The following is a 21120-nucleotide window of genomic DNA, read 5'->3' on the forward strand; positions in this document are numbered from 1 at the left end:
GCAGGTTATTGGTAAGTAAGTGCCCCTTGATAGCATTGTCACCAATACCTTCCATCACTTTGCTGGGGCAGTAAATGGCCAGATTGGATTTGTCCTGTTTTTTTGTGGACAGGACATACCTGGTCAGTTTTCCACATTGTTGGGTAGATGTCAGTGTTGTAGCTGTACTGGAACAGCTTGGCTAGAGGCGCGGCTAGTTTTGGAGCACAAGTCTTCAGCACGACAGCCGGGATATTGTCGAGGCCCATAGCCTTTGCTGTATCCAGTGCGCTCAGCTGTTTCTAGATATCATGTGGAGTGAATCGAATTGGCCGAAGACTGGCTTCTGTGATGTTGGGGACCTCAGGAGGAAGCCGAGATGGATCATCCACTCTTCACTTCTGGCTGAAGATGGTTGGAAATGCTTCAGCCTTGTCTTTTGCACTCACGTTCTGGGCGCTGCCATCATTGAGGTTTGGGGATGTTCATGGCGCCGCCTCCTCCCATCAGTTGTTTAATGGTCCTCCACCATTCACGACTGGATGTGGCAGGACTGCAGAGCTTTGATCAGATTTGTTGATTGTGGGATTAAACTGACAACTTTTATAAACTGATTGCCTAGCTTCTGATTTCTGTTTTGAAGCAAGATTAGAATCATAGAATGGTTACAGCACGGAAGAAGGCCGTTCGGCCCGTCGAGCCCATGCCGACTCTTCAGCTAGTCCCACTCCCCTGCCCTTTCCCTGTAGCCCTGCAAATTTTTTCCCTTAGATACTTATCCAACTTCCTTTTGAAAGATAAGATCGAGTCTGCCTCCACCTCATTCTTTAAGTGCATTCCAGATCTTAACCACTCGCTGCGTAAAAAAGCTTTTCCTCATGCCGCCTTTGGTTCTTCTGCCAATCACCTTAAATCTGTGTCCTCTGGTTCTCGACCCTTCTGCCAATGGGAACAGTTTCTCGCTATCCAGACCCCTCATGATTTTGAACACCTCTATCAAATCTCCTCTCAATCTTCTCTGCTCCAAGGAGAACAACCCCAGCTTCTCCAGTCTATCAACATAACTGAAGTCCCTCATTCCTGGAATCATTCTCGTAAATCTTTTCTGCACCTTCTCTAATCCTTCCTAAAGTGTGGTGCCCAGAATTGGACACAGTACTCCAGTTGTGGGCCGAACCAGTGTTTTATACAGGTTCATCATAATTTCCATTGTTACTATGCAATATAACAGTGTTCCATAAAACAAACTTAACATTTTGTACTCTTTGTTCTTATCATTTCAGAAGTGCTTTGTGAATAATTTCAGTTGCCCCATCATTTTAAAGGAAACATTCCATAGTGTTCCTTTCAATATGAAACATGGATAGACTATCCAAGAGGGTGCATTGGGAGAGGAGGAGGAGGAAACCGAATGAAACTACCCTGATAGATCAGTTACTTGTATTATGTGTTTTGAAGTGCAACTCCAAACCTGATGTGTTTGAAACAACCACTATAATGTCTAAAATGGTAAAAGAGTAAAGCAGAGATATTTTTTAAATTGCAACCTACCTGAAGGGACTTGTATTTGTTTCATTGTCAGCTTGTAGATAGTGACTGAAGACTATGGGGGCATCACAGCCAAACTCTCTCCTTTCCTCACCAGACATCCATAATGATGCACTTTCCAGCAGGGTCATAGAATGGACTCGAGTGAGAATCGTGGCTGATTCTCTTTTTGACTTGCTCTTGCTTGATATTGTGGAAATCCTGTTTTAAGGATCAATACAAAAGACTATAATGTGGTATATTTGGAACTATATAATGTTGGTGAAAGGACTTATTTTCACCTGTGAATGTTTTATGTGCTGCAGATAGATCATATCAGGAGCCACGACTCACAGCCTGGTATGGAGAGCTCCCTTATACATACTCCCGCTCGACTATGAAATCAAACCCTCGTGTATGTTATTTCAGCTTCTTTAAAACAAACTACCCATCTGTGATGCTATCCTTGGATACACCAGGTTTTTTTTTAATGATCTGGTGATAATCTATTGTGTTCCATTTAGTGGCACCCTTTGCTGACTATGCTGAAGGATCACATTGAGGAAGTAACTGGATATACCTTTAATTCTCTTCTTTGCAATCTGTATCGAAATGGCAAGGACAGCATTGATTGGCACAGTGATGATGAACCATTGCTGGGAAGAAACCCTATTATTGCATCACTCAGCTTTGGGGAAACCAGGAACTTTGAAATGAGGAAAAAACCACCTCCAGTAAGTTCAGCTTTTATTTTAAATCGCTTTAGAGACAAAGGACATCACATAATTGTATTATGATAAAATTAAGTGAAATACAGTCAAATCTGAATTATCACCTGTAATAGAGGGAAACCCCAGTAGTTAATGGTAATTGACAAAAAAATCAAGAGTTGGTCTTGCACATATAACACAGCAATACTATAGACACGGTAATAAAAACACATACAAATAACAAAAGAAATATTATGATGTCGTTTATTAATAAAATAATTTGAACTAGAAATAACTGAAGAAATGTTATTTGATTGTTTAAAGAGGAAATGTCTCGTGCGTGATTTTGTCTGGCAAAAATTCAAAGATAATCAGGATAATTGGAATATGGATAATCAAGGTTCCACTATATTACAGAACAAAGCGAGTTGCAGGTTATTTTATATTCGTGGTAGATCTCCTATGGCATTGCTCAAGGTGAGTCGGAGGTTATGGTGTTACAAGGGGCTGAGAGCTTGGATATGAGAATGGGGGGAGAGGGTGTACATCATCACGGTACAAATTTGATGAGTTTGTGACAGTGATTTTTCCTTGGTTTGTGAAGCATTGGTTTTTCCTTGTCCACTGCAGGTAGATAAAGACTTGTTTCCTGGTACAGTACATCAAAATCACATAAATAAGTAAACCCGCATGTAACTGCATAAATCTTTTTAATATAGTTGCCTCTGAAAGAGCTCAAAGGTTAATGCTTTGCATTGTTTTGATTTTTTATATATAAGTAAATAAATTCATAAGTTACTTCTGAAGTATTCCTGGCTGCAGATAAATCTTCCCTGTCTTTTCACTGCTGTCATTCCTCAATGATGCCACTTCCATCACTGGATGAGGGAAGGGATGAGCTGACAAAGTCCTGGCGCACTCTGTGAATACCCAGTCTGGCTGTAAATCATTAAAATTAATCACCTTCCCCAGCTCCAAAATGTGGGCATGTTTATTAGATTGTGAAGGGCCTTAGTGCATGCTTGGACTTTTCCTACACACAGTCACAGTGGAGCATGCTGTGATCTGTAATCTGCTACCTTGTTTGGGCTTCCTTTGAGCTGACCGTGATAGCTCTGGGAAGTCCCATGAACTCGGCTTGAATGCTTCTCAATCTTGGAGATATTTTAAACACAAAAAAAGGTACGTTAAATATTGTAATTTTTTTGTCTTTATTATATTGCAAACTTTATTTCTGGAAGTAAATCTTCAGCTTAATGGAGAAACCAAGATGGTGGCTGACATGATTTTCATTTTCAAATTACACCTCTGACTGTGACTTTCTTATCCATCCTTCTTGTCTGCAACCTCGCTGTGGTGTTTGATAAAACCATCCTCCTCCACCATCCAGTTCTGTGGGATTACCATTGCATGCTTCAACTCCTATCTATCTGATTGTAGCCAGCACATCTCCAGAACTGGTTGGCGGACAGAAAGCAAAGAGTTGGAATAAACGGGTCGTTTTCCGAGTGGCAGGCAGTGTGGTGATTATTCTTGTTTTATAAGAAGCATTGTAATTGGTTGCCTGTTTTCCTGCCTTGAGATATATGCTGTAAACTTATTGGTTAGTTGATTCCATGTGACCTGTGGTGGCCATCTTAAATTCAGTTTTCTACAGTGGTTGAGACTGGGTGCTCAACATGTACTTGCTGGTTTTTTAAGGTTAATAAAGCCTAGCTTTTGAAAGGCAATCTACTCTTTATTTCAATTTATTAACCTTTTGCTATAATGGAACGATATCTTCGACCGGAACGATTTAATGCTGACCCTAATTCTGCAGGAGTGGATGATCAATGGAAACATTGGTATCGTACATTTAAAAACTTTTTGGGTGTGTTGGATCAGCAATTTCTGAATAAGTTGGATATACTAATCAACTACATTGCTCCGGATGTGTATAAGTATATTTTGGACTGTGAAACTTATGAATTGGCTATTGCTACGTTGGAAAATTTTTTTGTTAAACCCAAAAATGAGGTATTTGCACGTCACCTTTTATCTGCCCATAGGCAGCAGGCGGGAGAATCCTTGGATGCTTATTTACAAGCACTCCGGCGCCTTGGTGCTAACTGTAATTATAAGGCCGTGTCTGCAGAAGAACATAAGGAAGAGTCGGTACGGGATGCATTTATTAATGGATTACTGTCTAGATCAATTCGTCAGCGGTTATTAGAAAATAAGACTTTGGATCTTAAGAGTGCTTTTGAGCAAGCCTCTACATTGGATTTGGCTCAGAGAAGTTCGGATTCTTATGCTCTTTTTGATCGGCCTGCGACCGTGGTTTCGGCAGTTCCGGATGAAAGGGAGTTACGTGGATTTAATAAGAGTGGTTTACCAGATTCCGAAACAGTTTCTACTTCGGCAGCTGTTGCCTCTTGGATTCAGAAGTGTTATTTTTGCGGGAACGCCCGGCACCCCCGTCTGAAGTGCCCTGCCCGGGAGGCTGTGTGTAGTAAATGCGGCAAGGGAGGTCATTATGCACGTGTTTGCAAATCGGTTGCCTCCTCTGCGACCATTCAGCCTTTAGATAGGGCGTTTATTGCATCAGTTTCTGCCGCCTTTTCCCATGGCCTAAACAAAGCTATAGTTATGGCCCAAGTTAATGGGTTAGAAGTGAAGGCCCTTATAGATACGGGCAGTACTGAGAGCTTTATAAGTTTTCAGTTTGTGAGGGAGAAGCGTTTGAAAATTTTGCCTGTTTCCTATCAGGTGTGTATGGCTCAGACGACTCTCACCTCACAAGTAGCTGGTTGTTGCCTTGTGAAATTAATTCTCCTAGGTAATACGTATACTGATATACGCCTATCCGTTCTGCCTAATCTCTGTGCGGACATTTTGATTGGTCATGATGTGCTTCAATTACATGAGTCCCTCAGTCTTTCTTTCGGAGGAACCAAGCAACTTTTGTCTATTTGTGGATTAACTTCTTTATTCATTTCTCCATTATCACTTTTTTCCAATTTGATGCCGGACTGTAAGCCAATTGCTACCAAGTCAAGAAGGTATAGCAGTCAGGATAAAGAATTTATTAATTCTGAAGTTCAACGTCTTTTATCGGGAGGAATCATTGAACCTAGTTTTTCGCCCTGGTGGGCACAGGTAGTTGTCACCACTAATGAGAGACATAAGAAGCGAATGGTGATAGACTACTCTCAAACTATTAACAGGTATACTCAATTAGATGCGTACCCCCTGCCTAAGATTGATGAGCTTATCAATAAAGTATCTCAATATAAGGTTTTTAGCACTATTGACCTAAAGAGTGCTTATCATCAGATTCCTATCGCTAAGAGGGACAAACCATATACGGCCTTTGAAGCTGGCGGAAAGCTGTACCAGTTTTGCCGAGTACCATTCGGTGTTACTAACGGTGTCGCCTGTTTTCAACGGGCAATGGATGCTTTTATAAGTGATAACTCTCTCTCTGACACCTTCTCATATTTAGATGACATCACGGTGTGTGGCAAATCAAGGGTGGAGCACGATTTTAATCTAGAAAGATTCCTTCAAGTTGCGGAAAAAGTTGGCTTAACTTTCAATAAAGAGAAGTGTATCTTTTCGACCACCGAGGTAAATTTACTGGGGTATATTATCTCGGGAAACAAGATTAAACCAGATCCAGAACGGCTGCGACCACTGAGTTACCTTGCCCTACTAATTCTAAGGCCTTGCAACGAGTTGTTGGACTGTTTTCTTATTATTCTAATTGGATTGCAAACTTCTCGCAGAAGATCCGGCCCCTTATTCGGGTTACGACATATCCTCTATCATGGGAGGCCAGGATGTGTTTTGATAATCTTAAAAAGGATATCCTTGGAGCAGTTGTGCATTCTATTGATGAGCAGGTTCCCTTTGTGATTGAGACGGACGCTTCCGATTTTGCAATTGGGGCTACCCTGAACCAAAATGGAAGACCTGTGGCCTTTTTCTCACGTACTCTGAGCAATAGTGAGCAGAGACATTCATCAATAGAGAGAAAGGCGTACGCAATAGTAGAAGCACTGCGTAAATGGAGACATTATTTATCTGGGCGACATTTTACGTTAGTAACTGACCAAAAATCTGTGTCCTTCATGTTTGATGTCAAACATTTCGGAAAGATTAAGAATGATAAAATAATGAGGTGGAGGATCGAGTTGGCATGCTATCATTTCGATATAGTCTATCGTCCGGGGAAGGATAATGTTGCCGCTGATGCGCTGTCGAGGGCTTATTGTTCTGTGCTTCACGGAGATACGCTTATTAATCTTCATAATGCTTTGTGCCATCCTGGTGTTACGAGGATGATACACTTCGTACGCAGTAAGAATTTGCCCTTTTCAGTTGAAGACGTCAAGCGGATGACTTCGTCATGCTCTGTCTGCGCCCGGTGTAAACCGAATTTCTTTAAGCCTCAACGAGCTCATCTTATAAAGGCTACTTCTCCCTTTGAACGCCTGAGCGTTGATTTTAAGGGGCCTCTTCCTTCAACGACTCAGAATCGATATATATTTACTGTTGTGGATGAGTTTTCAAGGTTCCCTTTTGCTTTTCCTTGTGCAGATGTATCAGCTGCTACAGTTATTAAATGTCTGACTCAACTTTTTGTCATCTTTGGGATGCCTGCGTATATCCATTCGGATCAGGGAAGTTCTTTTATGTCTTCCCAGTTGAAGGCATACCTCCAGAGTCGGGGAATTTCTACTAGCAGAACTACCCCGTATAATCCCCAGGGTAATGGACAGTGTGAACGATACAATGGGGTGATCTGGAAGGCAGTTATGTTGGCTTTGACATCCCGGAACCTTAAGAATACACAGTGGGAAATGGTACTGCCTGATGCCCTGCATGCCATTAGATCATTGCTTTCAACGGCTACTAATGTGACCCCCCATGAAAGGCTCTTCAACTATCCGCGGAGATCCACTACGGGATATTCGGTACCTTCATGGCTTACTATGCAGGGACCTGTGCTGCTCCGACGCCATGTTAGACTGTCAAAGTATGATCCTTTAGTGGAGGAGGTGGAGCTATTGGAGGCAAATTCCCAATATGCTCACATTCGATTCCAAGGTGGGAAAAAAAGTACGGTTTCAGTTAAAGACTTAGCTCCTTGTGGTGGCCAGCCCTCTCCTGAGGACATTAACAATAGCCATAATTCAGATAATGTTGATGTCGTCACAGATACTACGAACATTTCCAATCCTATTGCAGACACTTACAATTCTCTTAGTCTGCCCCCGATGGATGTTCATGACCCTCCCAGTCTACCTTCTAATGGGACTTCCAATCCGGAAACCGTTGATAATTGGGATGTTGATAGCCTCCCTGCAGAAGATATTTCTGTGTCTCCTGGTGTGGGAGGGCAAGGAACTCCATCAAGGCTAAGAAGGTCGACACGAACAAGATATCCGGTCGACCGATTAAAAATGGACTTTTAAAATAATTAATTAATTAATAGTAAAATTTTAAAATTGTTGAAGGCATTATACATGTATTGCTCTAGTCATAAATAACTAATTGTAAACTGTAAAGGCTACCTAGGTTGAAGTATATTTTAAAAGGAGGGGTGAATGTGCTGATTATTCTTGTTTTATAAGAAGCATTGTAATTGGTTGCCTGTTTTCCTGCCTTGAGATATATGCTGTAAACTTATTGGTTAGTTGATTCCATGTGACCTGTGGTGGCCATCTTAAATTCAGTTTTCTACAGTGGTTGAGACTGGGTGCTCAACATGTACTTGCTGGTTTTTTAAGGTTAATAAAGCCTAGCTTTTGAAAGGCAATCTACTCTTTATTTCAGGCAGTGACTAGTGGGGTACCGCAAGGATCGGTCCTAGGACCCCAGCTGTTCACAATATATATTAATGATCTGGACGAGGGAATTGGATGTAATATCTCCAAATTTGCAGATGACACAAAGCTGGGTGGGAGGGTAAGCTGTGAGGAGGATGTCGTGAAACTCCAGTACGATTTGGACAGGTTGGGTGATTGGGCAGAAACATGGCAAATGCACTATAATGTGGATAAATGTGAGGTTATCCACTTTGGTGGCAAAAACAGGAAGGCAGATTATTATTTGAATGGCAATAGATTGGGAGAAGGGGAAGTGCAAAGAGACCTGGGTGTTATTGTGCACCAGTCGCTGAAGGTAAGCATGCAGCTGCAGCAGGCGGTTAAGAAGGCAAATGGTATGTTGGCCTTCGTAGCGAGAGGGTTCGAGTACAAGAACAAGGATGTCTTGCTGCAGTTGTACAGGGCCTTGATGAGACCACACCTTGAGTATTGTGTGCAGTTTTGGTCACCTTACCTGAGGAAGGACGTTCTTGCCATGGAGGGAGTGCAGCAAAGATTCACCAGGCTGATACCTGGGATGGCAGGAATGACGTACGAGGAGAGATTGTGTCGATTGGGCTTATACTCACTGGAGTTTAGAAGATTGAGAGGGGATCTCATCGAAACCTATAAAATTCTGTCAGGTCTGGACAGACTAGATGCAAAAAGGATGTTTCTGATGGCCGGGGAGTCCAGAACCAGGGGTCATAGTCTAAGGATAAGGGGTAAGCCATTTAGGACAGAAATGAGGAGGAATTTCTTCACCCAGAGAGTGGTGAACCTGTGGAATTCTCTGCCACAGAGGGCGGTGGAGGCCAGTTCATTAAATATATTCAAGAAAGAGTTGGATATGTTTCTTGAGGCTAAAGGGATCAAGGGATATGGGGAGAAGGCAGGGACAGGGTACTGAATTTGGATGATCAGCCATGATCTCATTGAATGGTGGAGCAGGCTCGAAGGGCCGAATGGCCTACTCCTGCTCCAATCTTCTATGTTTCTATGTTTCTCTTCCTGCCTCCACGTTGTCTGTAAGGATTTATTTTCAATAGCCTTCTCTTTCGCATCTATATGCTGTCCCTTGGAAACATTGTCCACAGACACCGGGTTAGTTTCTATACATATGCTGACAACACCCAGCTCTTTCTCTCCAGTATCTCTGTGCTGTCAGACTGACTGATCAACATTGCCATGGGTGAGTCAAAATGTCCTCCAGCTAAACATCAGGAAGACCAAAGCCACTATTTTTGCAGCCACCATAAACTCCACTCTCTTGTGACTGACTCTATCCCTTTCCCCAGCCACTTGCTCAGCATGAACTAGACCCTGAAAAACCTTAGCATTCTGTTCAGTCAGAGCTGAGATTCAGACTTCACATCCTATCTGTCACCAAGACCACTTATCTCCACCTAAGCCCCTCCACCAGTAAGACCTATTGTCACCACTAAACTTGATTTCTCCAATGCCCTCCTTGATAGCCTCCCATGCTACACTATGCAAAATGTAGCCACACGTATCCTGTTCCTCACCAAGTCCAGCTTGCCTTTCAACCCCAACCTTCCTAACCTGCACTGGCTCCCTGTCCTCCATGTATTTAACTTAAAATCCTCAACCTTGTCTTCTTCCTGCAGCCTTGTATCGTATTTTCGCCCCTTCGTCTTATGATTCCTCCTCCCACAGCCCTCTATTCAGCTCACTATTGATGGCAGAGCGTTCAACTACCATGACCTCTCTCTGGAACTCCCTCCCTAAACCTCTGTGCCTCTTCACCTGTTCTAACTTTAAAAACCTTCTCGACCTATTTTTGCTCACCCATCCTAAACTCTCCCTCCATGGCTTAGCATCTATTCTTCTACTTTTATCCATTGCGAAACGCCTTGAAATGCTTTTTATGTTAAGGGCGCTATATAAATGCAAGTTGTCATTGGTAGATTTTGTTGTAAAGGCGCTCTGCTTTTGTTGTTTTCATACAGAAGAAAAATACTACAGATGCTGGAAACCTGAAATAAAAACAAAATGCTGGAAATACTCGGCAGGTCAGGCAGCATCTGTGGAGAGAGAAACAAAGTTAACATTTCAGATCGATGACCTTTCAACGGAACTGGAAAAAGTTAGAGATGTAATGGGTTTTAAGCAAGCACAGAGGCAGGGGAAGGGGAGATTAAATGACAAAAGGGATGATGGTGCACGGCAAAAGGGAATGGTAATGGAATAAATAAAGAAACAAAAGATGGGTCAAGAGGAGCTGTCAATAACAATAGCAGAATCATTACCAACAGCTGCTGTCCAAAAAAAAATGGAAGCTGTGGTTATGATCTGAAATTGTTGAACTCAGTATCGAGTCCGGAAGGCTGTAAAGTGCCTAATCGAAAGATGAGGTGCTGTGATGAAGGTAAACTATCCCTCCTCGTCCTCCTTGACTTGTCTGCAGCCTTTGACACGGTTGACCATGCCATCCTTCTCCAACGCCTCTCCACCATCGTCCAGCTGAGTGGGACTGCATTCGCCTGGTTCCATTCATATCTATCCAATCGTAGCCAGAGAATCACCTGCAACGGCTTCTCTTCCCGCTCCCGCATCGTTACCTCTGGTGTCCCCCAAGATCTATCCTTGGCCCCCTCCTATTTCTCACCTACATGTTGCCCCTTGGCGACATCATCTAAAAACATAGCATCAGTTTCCACATGTACACTGGCTCTACTTCACTGCCACTTCTCTCGACCCCTCCACGGTCTCTAAATTGTCAGACTGCTTGTCCGATATCCAGTTCTGGATGAGCAGAAATTTTCTCCAATTAAATATTGGGAAGACCAAAGCCATTGTTTTCGGTCTCCGCCACAAACTCTGTTCCCTAGCCACTGACTCCATCCCCCTCCCTAACATCTGTCTGAGGCTGAGTCACACTGTTTGCAAACTTGGTGTCATATTTGACCCTGAAATGAGCTTCCGACCACATATCTGCAGCATAACTAAGAACGCCTATTTCCACCTCCGTAACATCGCCTGTCTCCGCCCTTGCTTCAGCTCATCCGCTGCTGAAATCCTCGTCCATGCCTTTGTTACCTCTAGACTTGACTATTCCAACACACTCCTGGCTGGCCTCCCACATAAACTTGAGGTCATCCAAAACTCGGCTGCCCGTGTCCTAACTCGCACCAAGTCCCGTTCGCCCATCACCCCTGTGTTCCCGGTTAAGCAACGCCTCAGTTTCAAAATTCTCATCCTTGTTTTCAAATCCCTCCATGGCCTTGCCCATTCCTATCTCTGTAATCCCCTTCAGCCCCACAACCCCCCCCCCCCCGAGATATCTGCGCTCCTCTAATTCTGCCCTCTTGAGCATCCCTGATTATAATCGCTCAACCATTGGTGGTCATGCCTTCTGTTGCCTAGGCCCTAAGCTCTGGAATTCCCTGCCTAAACCTCTCCACCTCGCTACCTCTCTTTCCTCCTTTCTTCTTCTTAGGCAGTCCCTCGGAACCGAGGATGACTTGCTTCCACACTAAAAATGAGTTCTCAGGTGACTGATGAGTCCAATGCGGGACCTACAGTCTCTGTCACAAGTGGGGCAGACGGTGATTGAAGGGGCGGGTGGGTGGGGTGCTTGTGTTGACATGCGCTCCTTCCGCTGTTTGCGCTTGGCTTCCGCTTGCTCCCGGAGAAGAGACTCGAAGTGTTCGGCGCCTTCCCAGATGCTTCTCCTCCACTTTGTGCGGTCTTGGGCCAGGTGTCGTTGGGGATGTTGCACTTTTTCAAGGCGGCTTTGAGGGTGTCCTTGAAGCGTTTCCTCTGCCCACCTGGGGCTCTGTTGCTGTGTATGAGCTCTAATAGAGTGCTTGTTTTGGGAGTCTCGTATCGGGTAGTGCTCATCCGCCATATTTTAGCACCTCGGCAGGGATTCCATCTGCTCCTGACGTCTTGTTGTTCTTCAGTTGTCGGATGGCCTTTTCAACCTCGTGCTGGGCTGGGGCTGTGCCGAGGTGGTGGCAGGTAGCATGCTGCGGGATGGAGTTGAGGACACTTGCATCGAAGACAGAGTCTTGATTAAGGAGATCTTCGAAGTGCTCCTTCCAGCGGGCACTAACAGCGGCCTCTCTGTCCTTGATGTGTACCTCTCCATTCTTGGCCTGCAGTAGGGTATGACCTTGGGTGCTTGGGCTGTAGGCAGACTTAACTGCGCTAAAGAATCCACGCAAGTTGTGGTTGTCGGCTAGCTGCTGGATCTCCTGCGCTTTCTCCACCCACCATCTGTTCTTTAGGTCGTGAGTTTTTTGTTGGACCTTGGCCTTCAGGCGTCTGTAGAGCTGCCGCCTTGCTGTTGAGTTCTGTTGCTGTTTCCAGATCAGGAATGTTTTGCGCTTGCGATTTATTAGCTCCTGGATCTCCTGATCATTCTCGTCGAACCAGTCTTGGTGTTTCCTGGTCGAGTGACCGAGCGTCTCTTCACAGGTGCTGATTATGGAGGCCTTGAGTGCAGACCAGGCGCTTTAGACACTCTGTGTCTCTGAATCATTGGGAGTCGGCAGGTTGGTTGTGAGGCGCAGGCTGAATAGGGCTTTCTTAGCAGGGTCTTTGAGTGCTCCAGCGTTGATTTTCCTGCGGCATTGCTTCTGTTGCTGCCGCTGTTTTGGGGCTACGTTGATGGAGGTGATACAGCGGATTGGGCGGTGGTCTGTCCAGCAGTCGTCCGCTCCTGTCATGGCGCGGGTGATGCGGACGTCCTTGCGGTCCCTCGCTCAGACGATGACGTAGTCCAGTAGATGCCAGTGCTTGGAGCGAGGGTGTTGCCATGAAGCCTTGTACTTGTCTCTCTGATGGAACAAGGTGTTGGTTATGACAAGGCCATGTTCTAAGCATTTCGTCAGGAGGAGGGTACCATTGGAGTTGGCTTTCCCTACACCCGCTCTGCCAATCGCATCTCCCCAGAGGTCTGTGTCCTTTCCAACTCTGGCGTTGAAGTCACCAAGGAGGATCAGCTTGTCGCCCGTTGGGACTCGGGAGAGGGATTGTTCGAGACTGGAGTAGAATTCCTCTTTGGTCTCGTCTGTGGCTTCCAGTGTTGGGGCGTACACACTGGTGACCGTAGCGCACTGGTTCCGGGCTAGGGTGAGCCGAAGTCATGAGGCATTCGTTTATTCCACAAGGGGAGTCTCTCAGACGCTCAACTAGCTCATTTTTTAATGGCGAAACCTACCCCATGGAGGCGGCGTTCTTCTTCAGGTTTGCCTTTCCAGAAGAAGGTGTAACCACCGCCTTGCTCCTTGAGCTGGCCTTCCCCTGCCCACCGGGACTCGCTTAGGGCAGCAATGTTTATGTCGAAACGCCTGAGCTCCTGGGCAACAATAGCAGTACGGCGTTCCAGTCTGTCGCTGTTGGGGTTGTCCATGAGGATCCTGATGTTCCAGGTCCTGAAGTTCATTTTAAAGGGTGGAAGATGCATGTGCGTGAATTCTTTTAACATGGGGTGGCCGTTGCACACCAGTTACCACACGGGCTTGACAGAGCAAGGTCTTGGTCCAATGGCAAGGGGATCCAAGACAATTGGAGACCAGGCTCTGCTACATCGGCCTAGCACACACACACAAACATACGCCTACTGTCTTCCTCCCACCCTCCCGCAGGTCCTCACTGCCTGGGTGTCATAGGCTACAGTGTGGTTCTCCCGACCCCGCTGCTGGTCCCCGCTGCTGGTCCACGCTGCGACACTCCAGGGCCCCGTCCTCGCCCCTGGGCCCCGTCCTCCTTATAGTGTGTCTCCTTCCAGTGAGTGTGTCCCGCGGTGTCCCCTTCCAGTGAGTGCGTCCCCTTCCAGTGAGTGCGTCCCCTTCCAGTGAGTGCGTCCCCTTCCAGTGAGTGTGTCCCGCGGTGTGTCCCCTTCCAGTGAGTGTCTCTTTCCTCCTTTAAGACATTCCTTAAAACCTACCTCTTTGACCAACGTTATCGTCACCTGCCCTAATTTCTCCTTATGTGGCTCGGTGTCACATTTATTGTCTTAAAATACTCCCGTGCAGCGCCTTGCGACATTTTACTATGTTAAAGGCGCTATGTAACTACATGTTGTTGTTCCTCGAGCTTCTGTTGAGCTTCATTAGAACAGTGTAGGAGGCCAAGGACAGAGAGTTCAGAGTGGGATTCAGAGCTAGGAATTAAAATGACAGGTGATTGGAAGCTCAGGGTCACACTTGCGGTGTTTTCATACTTAGCAGTTTCATCTACCTGCCTTTCCCGCATTGCATTGGTATTTTGCCGGGTGTAGACAAGATAACGCGTGCTGCAGTAGCAGGTCTTTGCTTCAAAATACATCAAAAATTTGTACTGGCATTTAGTTGGCCAAAAAGCAGGCCTTTGGAGCTCTTTTCCAGACAGTTGGCGGCAATTTCTTTTTCTAGTGTTCCTTCAACCTCCAAAATGGACTGAGAGTCCAGAATGCAAAGAAAATAAAGAATGTAGTTTTAACTTAATGTTATTTTAAAGGCAAAAAAAAAGGAAAGCTAGAATAGGTTATATTAGAAAAAATGTAAATAAAAATAGAGGGGAGAGGGGAGAAGACGGGGGTGGGAGTAGGTAATTTCATACCACCTTGTGCTTAGTTTGAGAAAGGCATAAGGAGAGGCCTTAAATTGATATGTATGCCAGGTAAACCAGTAGAATGGGGGCACATTTAAAGTATATCATAAAATTGCGGGTGAGGAAGAAAGATTTCCTTTCACAATCACTAAAATGCAGCTTCTGACCAATGAACATCTCAATGTAAAAACAGAAAATTAAAAAAATACACAGGTCCATCAGCAACTGAAAAGAAGTTTAATCTGTTTTTGTTCTTTTTTCTGATGCTGATGGATCTGTTGGGTATTTCCAGAATTTTCTGTTTTTCAGATTTCTGGCATTTACTGGGTTTTTTCCCCACAACAATTCATATCTAGACATTGTGTGAGTGCCACAGAACAGCAGCATTAATGTGAATGACTTCTACTCTACGTATTAAAAAGGGAATCCTATCATCAAAATCCCACTCTAGGACTTAAGCACATAATCTAGGCAGACACTTCAAAGGGAATGGTGCAGACAGCGATGCAACATTAAACCAACCCCTTATCTGCCTATTCAAATAAATATAAACGATCTCATGGCACTATTCAGAGAAGAGCTGGATATTCTCCTGATGTCCTGGCCAACGTTCTTCCCTCAACCTGAAGTGCCAAATAGCAATTAATTAGTCATTGATCTCATTTGCTGTTTGTGGGATATTGCTGTGTATTTACAACTCTGTTTGTCTACATAACACTTCAAAACTAATTCACTGGTTCACTTTGTGATGTCCCAAGGATGTAAAAAGAAATTATACAAGTTCAATTTCATTCTTTATCAGATCTTGTTTTAAGCTGGATACTGTTGGCCATTGTTTTCTTGCATTGAATCTTTTGGAATAATTTTGTCTCAAACCCATGAATGCTGATGACTGGAGGAACCAGCGAAGAGGTGTTAACTGTAATTGGTGTGTGGGAGCTGAATTTACATTTACACCTGAACTGACTAGATTACTGGAATACCCTAGGTTTGAAACAATTTGGTAAATTGGTGTGAGTAAGGATGTGCAGGAGTAGGGTAGGGAAGGCAGAGTGATGGGGATGTGATGAGAGGCACAGCAGGATGAGGTTGCGTGTGGCTTTGTACTAACGTTTCGTGAGCTACTGAGATCATTGAAAGGTTTGCACCACTGCAGCCTGGCCCTCCTGACAACATCTCTGCTTGTGTCCTCCTGTGCAATGTACAACCAGGCTGCGTTGATCTCCTGGGGAGGTCTCTTCCGCCCATGGGCAGAAAAGAGAACCTCCCTGCGTGCTGTGACTCCCTCCATAAGCAAATGGAGGGAGTCATGGGAGAACCTGGGTGCAGCCATGCATCTCTGCAGTGTTTGCAGCACCTCAATGCTGTAGAACACTGACCGCATAACTGTCAAAATCAATTTGGACATGGCCCCTTTTAAGGGAACCGGCTGATGACGCGTCATCAAACGACATCATCAAACCCGCTTCCTTTTAATTGGCTGGGAACCTTGCTGGGTGGGCTTAACAACCAATCAACGTAAAATCACTTGGAGAGAGCGGGATGGAGCAGGCAGTGGGCTGGGACCACGTTACCAACCCCGGCCGCCCCGGATCCGCCCGGTCGGTGAAATCGCAGCTAATATATCTAGATTTCCAAAAGGCCTTCGATAAGGTACCACATAATAGACTGACTAATGAATAAGGTCAGAGCATGCAAAGTCAGGGGACAAGTAGCAGAATGGCTAGCTAGCTGGCTGAAAGATAGAAAGTAGAGAGTAGGAGTAAAGGGTAGCTATTCAGAGTGGTAGAAGGTGGGAAGTGGGGTCTCACAAGGTCAGTGCTGGGATCACAATTTATATTAATGATTGAGAATTTGGAATCAAAAACAAAATTTCTAAATTTGCGGCGACACCAAATTGGGAATGATAGTCAACACTGAGTAGGACTGCAACAAATTACAAGAATACATTAATCTGCAGAATGGGCATATAATTGGCAAATGATTTTCAACATAGATAAGTGTGAGGTATTATATTTTGGTAAGAAAAATAAGGAGGTCACATATTACTTAGAAAATAATCTAAATGGGGTAGAGGAGCAAAGGGATCTGGGAGCACAGATCACTAAAATTTGCGACGCAGGTCAATAAGGCCATAACAAAAGCAAACCAAGCACTAGGATTTATTTCTAGAGGTATAGAATTGAAAAGTAGAGAAATTACACTAAACTTGTATTGAAACTTGGTTAGACCACACTTGAAGTACTGTGTACAGTTCTGGTCGCCATATTATAAAAAGGATATAGAGACACTGGAGAGGGTGCAAAAAAGATGTACTATACAAGGATAATACCAGAACTGTGCAATTATGCCCATCAGGAAAGGATGAACAGGCTAGGTCTCTTTTCTCTTGAAAAGAGAAGGCTAAGGAATAACCTAATAAAGATCTTTAAAATTATGAAAGGTTTGATAGAGTAGATACAGAAAGAGTGTTTCCAACTTTTAGGGAAGAGCAAAACAAGAGGCCATCAATATAAGATAGTCACCAAGAAATCAAATAGGGAATTCAGAAGAAACTTCTTTACCCAGAGAGTGGTGAGAATGTGGAACTCGCTACCACAGGGAGTGGTTGAGGTGAATAGTATAGATGCATTTAAGGAGAAGCTAGATTAGCATATGAGAGAGAAAGGAATAAAGGGTTATGCTGATAGAGTTAGATGAGGAAGGATGGGAGGAGGCTCGCATGGAGTATAAACACCAGCATGGACTGATTGGGTCGAATGACCTGATTCTGTGCTGTATATTCCATGTAATTCTATGAAAGCAAAGAATGCTAAAATTCTAAAACATTTTTTTAAAGAAAACAACGGGCTGGATTTTCTGACCCCCACGGGTGGTACGAGGTGTGTACGCACCCGTAGAGGCCTCGCAAATGCAGGTTTCAGGCATGCGCTAAAACCCGGCACTTGCAATCTGTCAAGAATTCTCTTGACAGATCATCCGCGTGCTTTCTGCACAACTTCCGCCCGCTGAAAGCCTTTAATAATCTTACGCCTGGTAAAAGCAGGCGTAAGGCCTGTTTTTACCAGCATAAGAGTTTTTAAAAAAAAATGTTTTCACTCATTTATAATTTTAAAAACTTTTTAAAAAGGTAAGTTTATTTTTAGCCCTGTAAAAAAACTTTAATTTTTTTTTAATTTAATTTTTATTTACAATATTTAATTTAATATAATCTTAACTAATTTTAAATACATGATTTTTTAAAAATTATTTAATGTTTAACTTTTTTAAGTGATCCCCAGTCATACTTTTGACAGTTCTGTGCAGAGAGACCTGTCAAAAGTGTGAAGGGGGATTCCCTTCTTTGATTGGTTCCCCATGGCCCACGTGATCCCAGGGACGCTTGCGAACCGCCTGCACCCCTGGGATACCTGGGCCTCTACGCATTTCGTAGTGGAGAGGCCCAGGATCGCGAGCCTCGGGACCTACGGAGCCAGCAGGTAAGTGCGTAGATTTTTTCCAATCAGAGGCATCCGTCTGCAGGAAACCTCTGATCGGAAGTTGCAGAGAGACAACTAGCCAAAATTTGTGTTACGACTTTTGAAAATGGAAGACTTGCAAAAGTTATCGAGTCATTGTAGTCCAGCTGTAGTTCCAACAATTAAAGGGTTTACAAGCTCCCTCTTATTGACAGATGCTCTAAATAAGAACTTTCCAAAGCACAGTGCAACACTGCACACTGTAATAAAGTAATAAAAATTGTAGCCAAAATTATTGTAATTTTGCAATTTTCAAATATAGCTAAAATGATCCATCTTCGTGTGCACACGGGTTTTACAAAACTGGCTACAAAATTTCATAGTAATTCTGCAATATCAAGTGGTCCTGGCAGGCTGTTACTGATTAATCTTGTCTGTAATTTTATTGCTAATTAGAACCATTCTATGGCAATGTGAACAGTGATTGTTTGGAGAATATCAGAATACAGTGCACCTCCATTTTGTTTTAAAATGGCAACAAATGTATTTGAACAATGTGAGCCGCATGTGGACTTTGATGCAGTAAATTGTCCTCTGCTTGTATCTCGTAATGACCTTCCCTAGGTTTAACACACACAATACATTTAATAACAACAGAAAACGCTGGAAAAACTCAGCAGGTCAGGCAACATCCGTGGAGAGAGAAATAGAGTCAACGTTTTGGGTCGAAACCCTTCTACAGAACTGAGAGAAAAGGCAGGAAATGAAACAAAAGGCATTCCGTAGGGACCGCTCCCTCCGAGACACCCTAGTCCATTCCTCTATCACCCCCAGCACCCCTTCCCCTTCGCCCGGCACCTTCCCGTGCAAGCGCAGGAGATGCAACACCTGCCCCTATACCTCCCCCCTTCCCACTGTCCAGGGCCCCAAACACCCCTTCCAGGTGAAACAACAATTTACTTGTACTTCTTGCAATCTAGTATACTGTATTCGCTGCTCACGATGTGGACTCCTCTACACTGGGGAGACCAAATGCAGATTGGGTGACCGCTTTGCGGAACACCTCCGTTCAGTCCGTAAGGGGGACCCCAAGCTTCCGGTCGCCTGTCATTTCAATTCACCGTTCCATTCCCACTCGGACCTCACCGTCTGCGGCCTCTTGCATTGTTCCACGGAAGCTCACCGTAAACTCGAGGAACAGCACCTCATCTTCCGATTAGGCACTTTACAGCCTTCCGGACTCAATATTGAGTTCAGCAACTTCAGATCATAATCTCGGCCCCTATTATATTTTTATATTTTTTATCCACACTTTTGGTTTGTGACTTTTCCTTGTTTTTCTCTCTCCCACATGGCAGCAGTCTCTCACTCTGCCAGCGCATTTCACACTTCATTTAGAGCCATTGTCTGTTTCTTTACCTGTCCTATTACTATCTCGTCTCACCTTGAATATCTCTTAATGTCTCTTCTTTCATCCCCTCCCCCATTTCCCAGCCCCCAAACTGCCTTTTGTTTCATTTCCTGCCTTTTCTCTCAGTTCTGTAGAAGGATTTCAACCCGAAACGTTGACTCTATTCCTCTCTCCACGGATGTTGCCTGGCCTGCTGAGTTTTTCCAGCGTTTTCTGCTGTTATTTCGAATTTCCAGCATCCGCAGTATTTTGCTATCATAATACATTTAATATATTGCTTCACCGATCACTGCAGTAATCTTTCAGCACTGACTCAGTGTTAAGGCCACATCCTGGTCCATTTTTTGTCCATATATTCTAGTAATCATCGGGTGTCTAAATAAAACGTGTCCAAAAATGATTTTCGGATGAGAGATTAAACCAAGGTCTGCTCTCTAAGTTGGACGTAAAAGAGCCCATGGCACTATTTTGAAGAAGAGCAGGGGAGTTATCCCCGGTGTCCTGGCCAATATTTATCTCAACCAACATAACAAAAACAGATTATCTAGTCATTACTACATTGCTGTTTGCACAAATTGGCTGCCGCGTTTCCTACATTACAATAGTGACTACACTTCAAAAAGTACTTCATTGGCGGTAAAGTGCTTTGGGACGTCCGGTGTTCGTGAAAGGCACTATATAAATGCAAGTTTAAAAAAAAAATGAAATTACAGCTGCACTGTCTGTTTAACCTACTGAACAGATACGAGTATAAGATTTTCATTTCAGCTTTTAAACTGCACTTTTTAAAATACTAAAACATCTATTAAATAATAAATAACTTAAGATCAAAGCCATCTGTTTGACTGCTACTGGAAGCTCTGAACCCTAACATCTGACTCCATTCTGTTCCCTGGCCACTTGTTCAAGCTGAACCCAGTGATGCACAACCTCGGTGTCCTCTGGGTTGAGCTTCAAAACCACACCTGTCCATCAAGAAGATTGCTTAATTCACCTTAATAACATCAGCCACGTCCATTACGAGTTAATTTTCACGAACGCTGAGACTTTCATTTACTCCCTTGTCACCTCCCCGCTCAGTGTCTCCAATTTTCACCTTGCTAGCCTTCTGAGCCCCACCCAACAGAAACTAATTTGGGGTAGATTTTCCTGGAGCCGTCAGGCGGGGTTTCAGGCGTGTGGGGGGGAGAAATTCTGAATTCGGAGGTCCCGACACCATCCCGCCCAAAACCCGCCTCCACGTAAGTTTCACAGGAGGCGGGTACCCGCCCCGCATTGGGACCCGCCGACCCGAGGCGGGAAGGGATTAGTGCCAATTAACTGCCTGTTGACAGGTAGTTAACAGGCAATTTTTAGCCTAATCCCTATTTTGAGGGGTGTCGTGTGGGATTCCCGACGGCTCCAAACCACGCCAGGTTAGAGCCGTCGGGTTGAAGGACTTGGAGGGGTCGCGATGTCGGTGTTCAGGTGAGTGATGGGTGCATAAGTGCAAAGGTAAGTGTGTTTGGTGTGTCTAAAGTGTGTAAAGAAGTATAAATTACCTGTACTTACCTTAACAGCCTTTCTTCCTCTAGGTTTCGGGAGTCCATCACTCAGCCGGCACTGAAAGCAAAATGGCTGCG

At 44.3% G+C, this 21120-nt stretch overlaps 1 protein-coding gene across 5 annotated transcripts in view; it reads left to right on the forward strand.

Moving 5' to 3' along the window:
- The window catches only part of alkbh3 (alkB homolog 3, alpha-ketoglutarate dependent dioxygenase), an 84487-nt gene that overhangs the window by 41667 nt on the left and 21700 nt on the right, over window positions 1-21120 (forward strand). For all 5 annotated transcript variants that reach the window (XR_015081017.1, XR_015081016.1, XR_015081018.1 and 2 more), the window contains 2 exons: window positions 1833-1921; window positions 2031-2240. Coding sequence is in view for 2 of the 5 variants with exons in the window: in XM_086008093.1 (XP_085864219.1) it covers window positions 1833-1921; window positions 2031-2240 (299 nt within the window). In the remaining 3 variants the exon portion in view is untranslated. The remainder of the gene's footprint in view (window positions 1-1832; window positions 1922-2030; window positions 2241-21120) is intronic.

The sequence above is a fragment of the Somniosus microcephalus genome, chromosome 15 (assembly GCF_052327205.1).
Source record: "Somniosus microcephalus isolate GS21.2 chromosome 15, FLI_Smic_1.0, whole genome shotgun sequence".
NCBI lineage: Eukaryota > Metazoa > Chordata > Chondrichthyes > Squaliformes > Somniosidae > Somniosus > Somniosus microcephalus.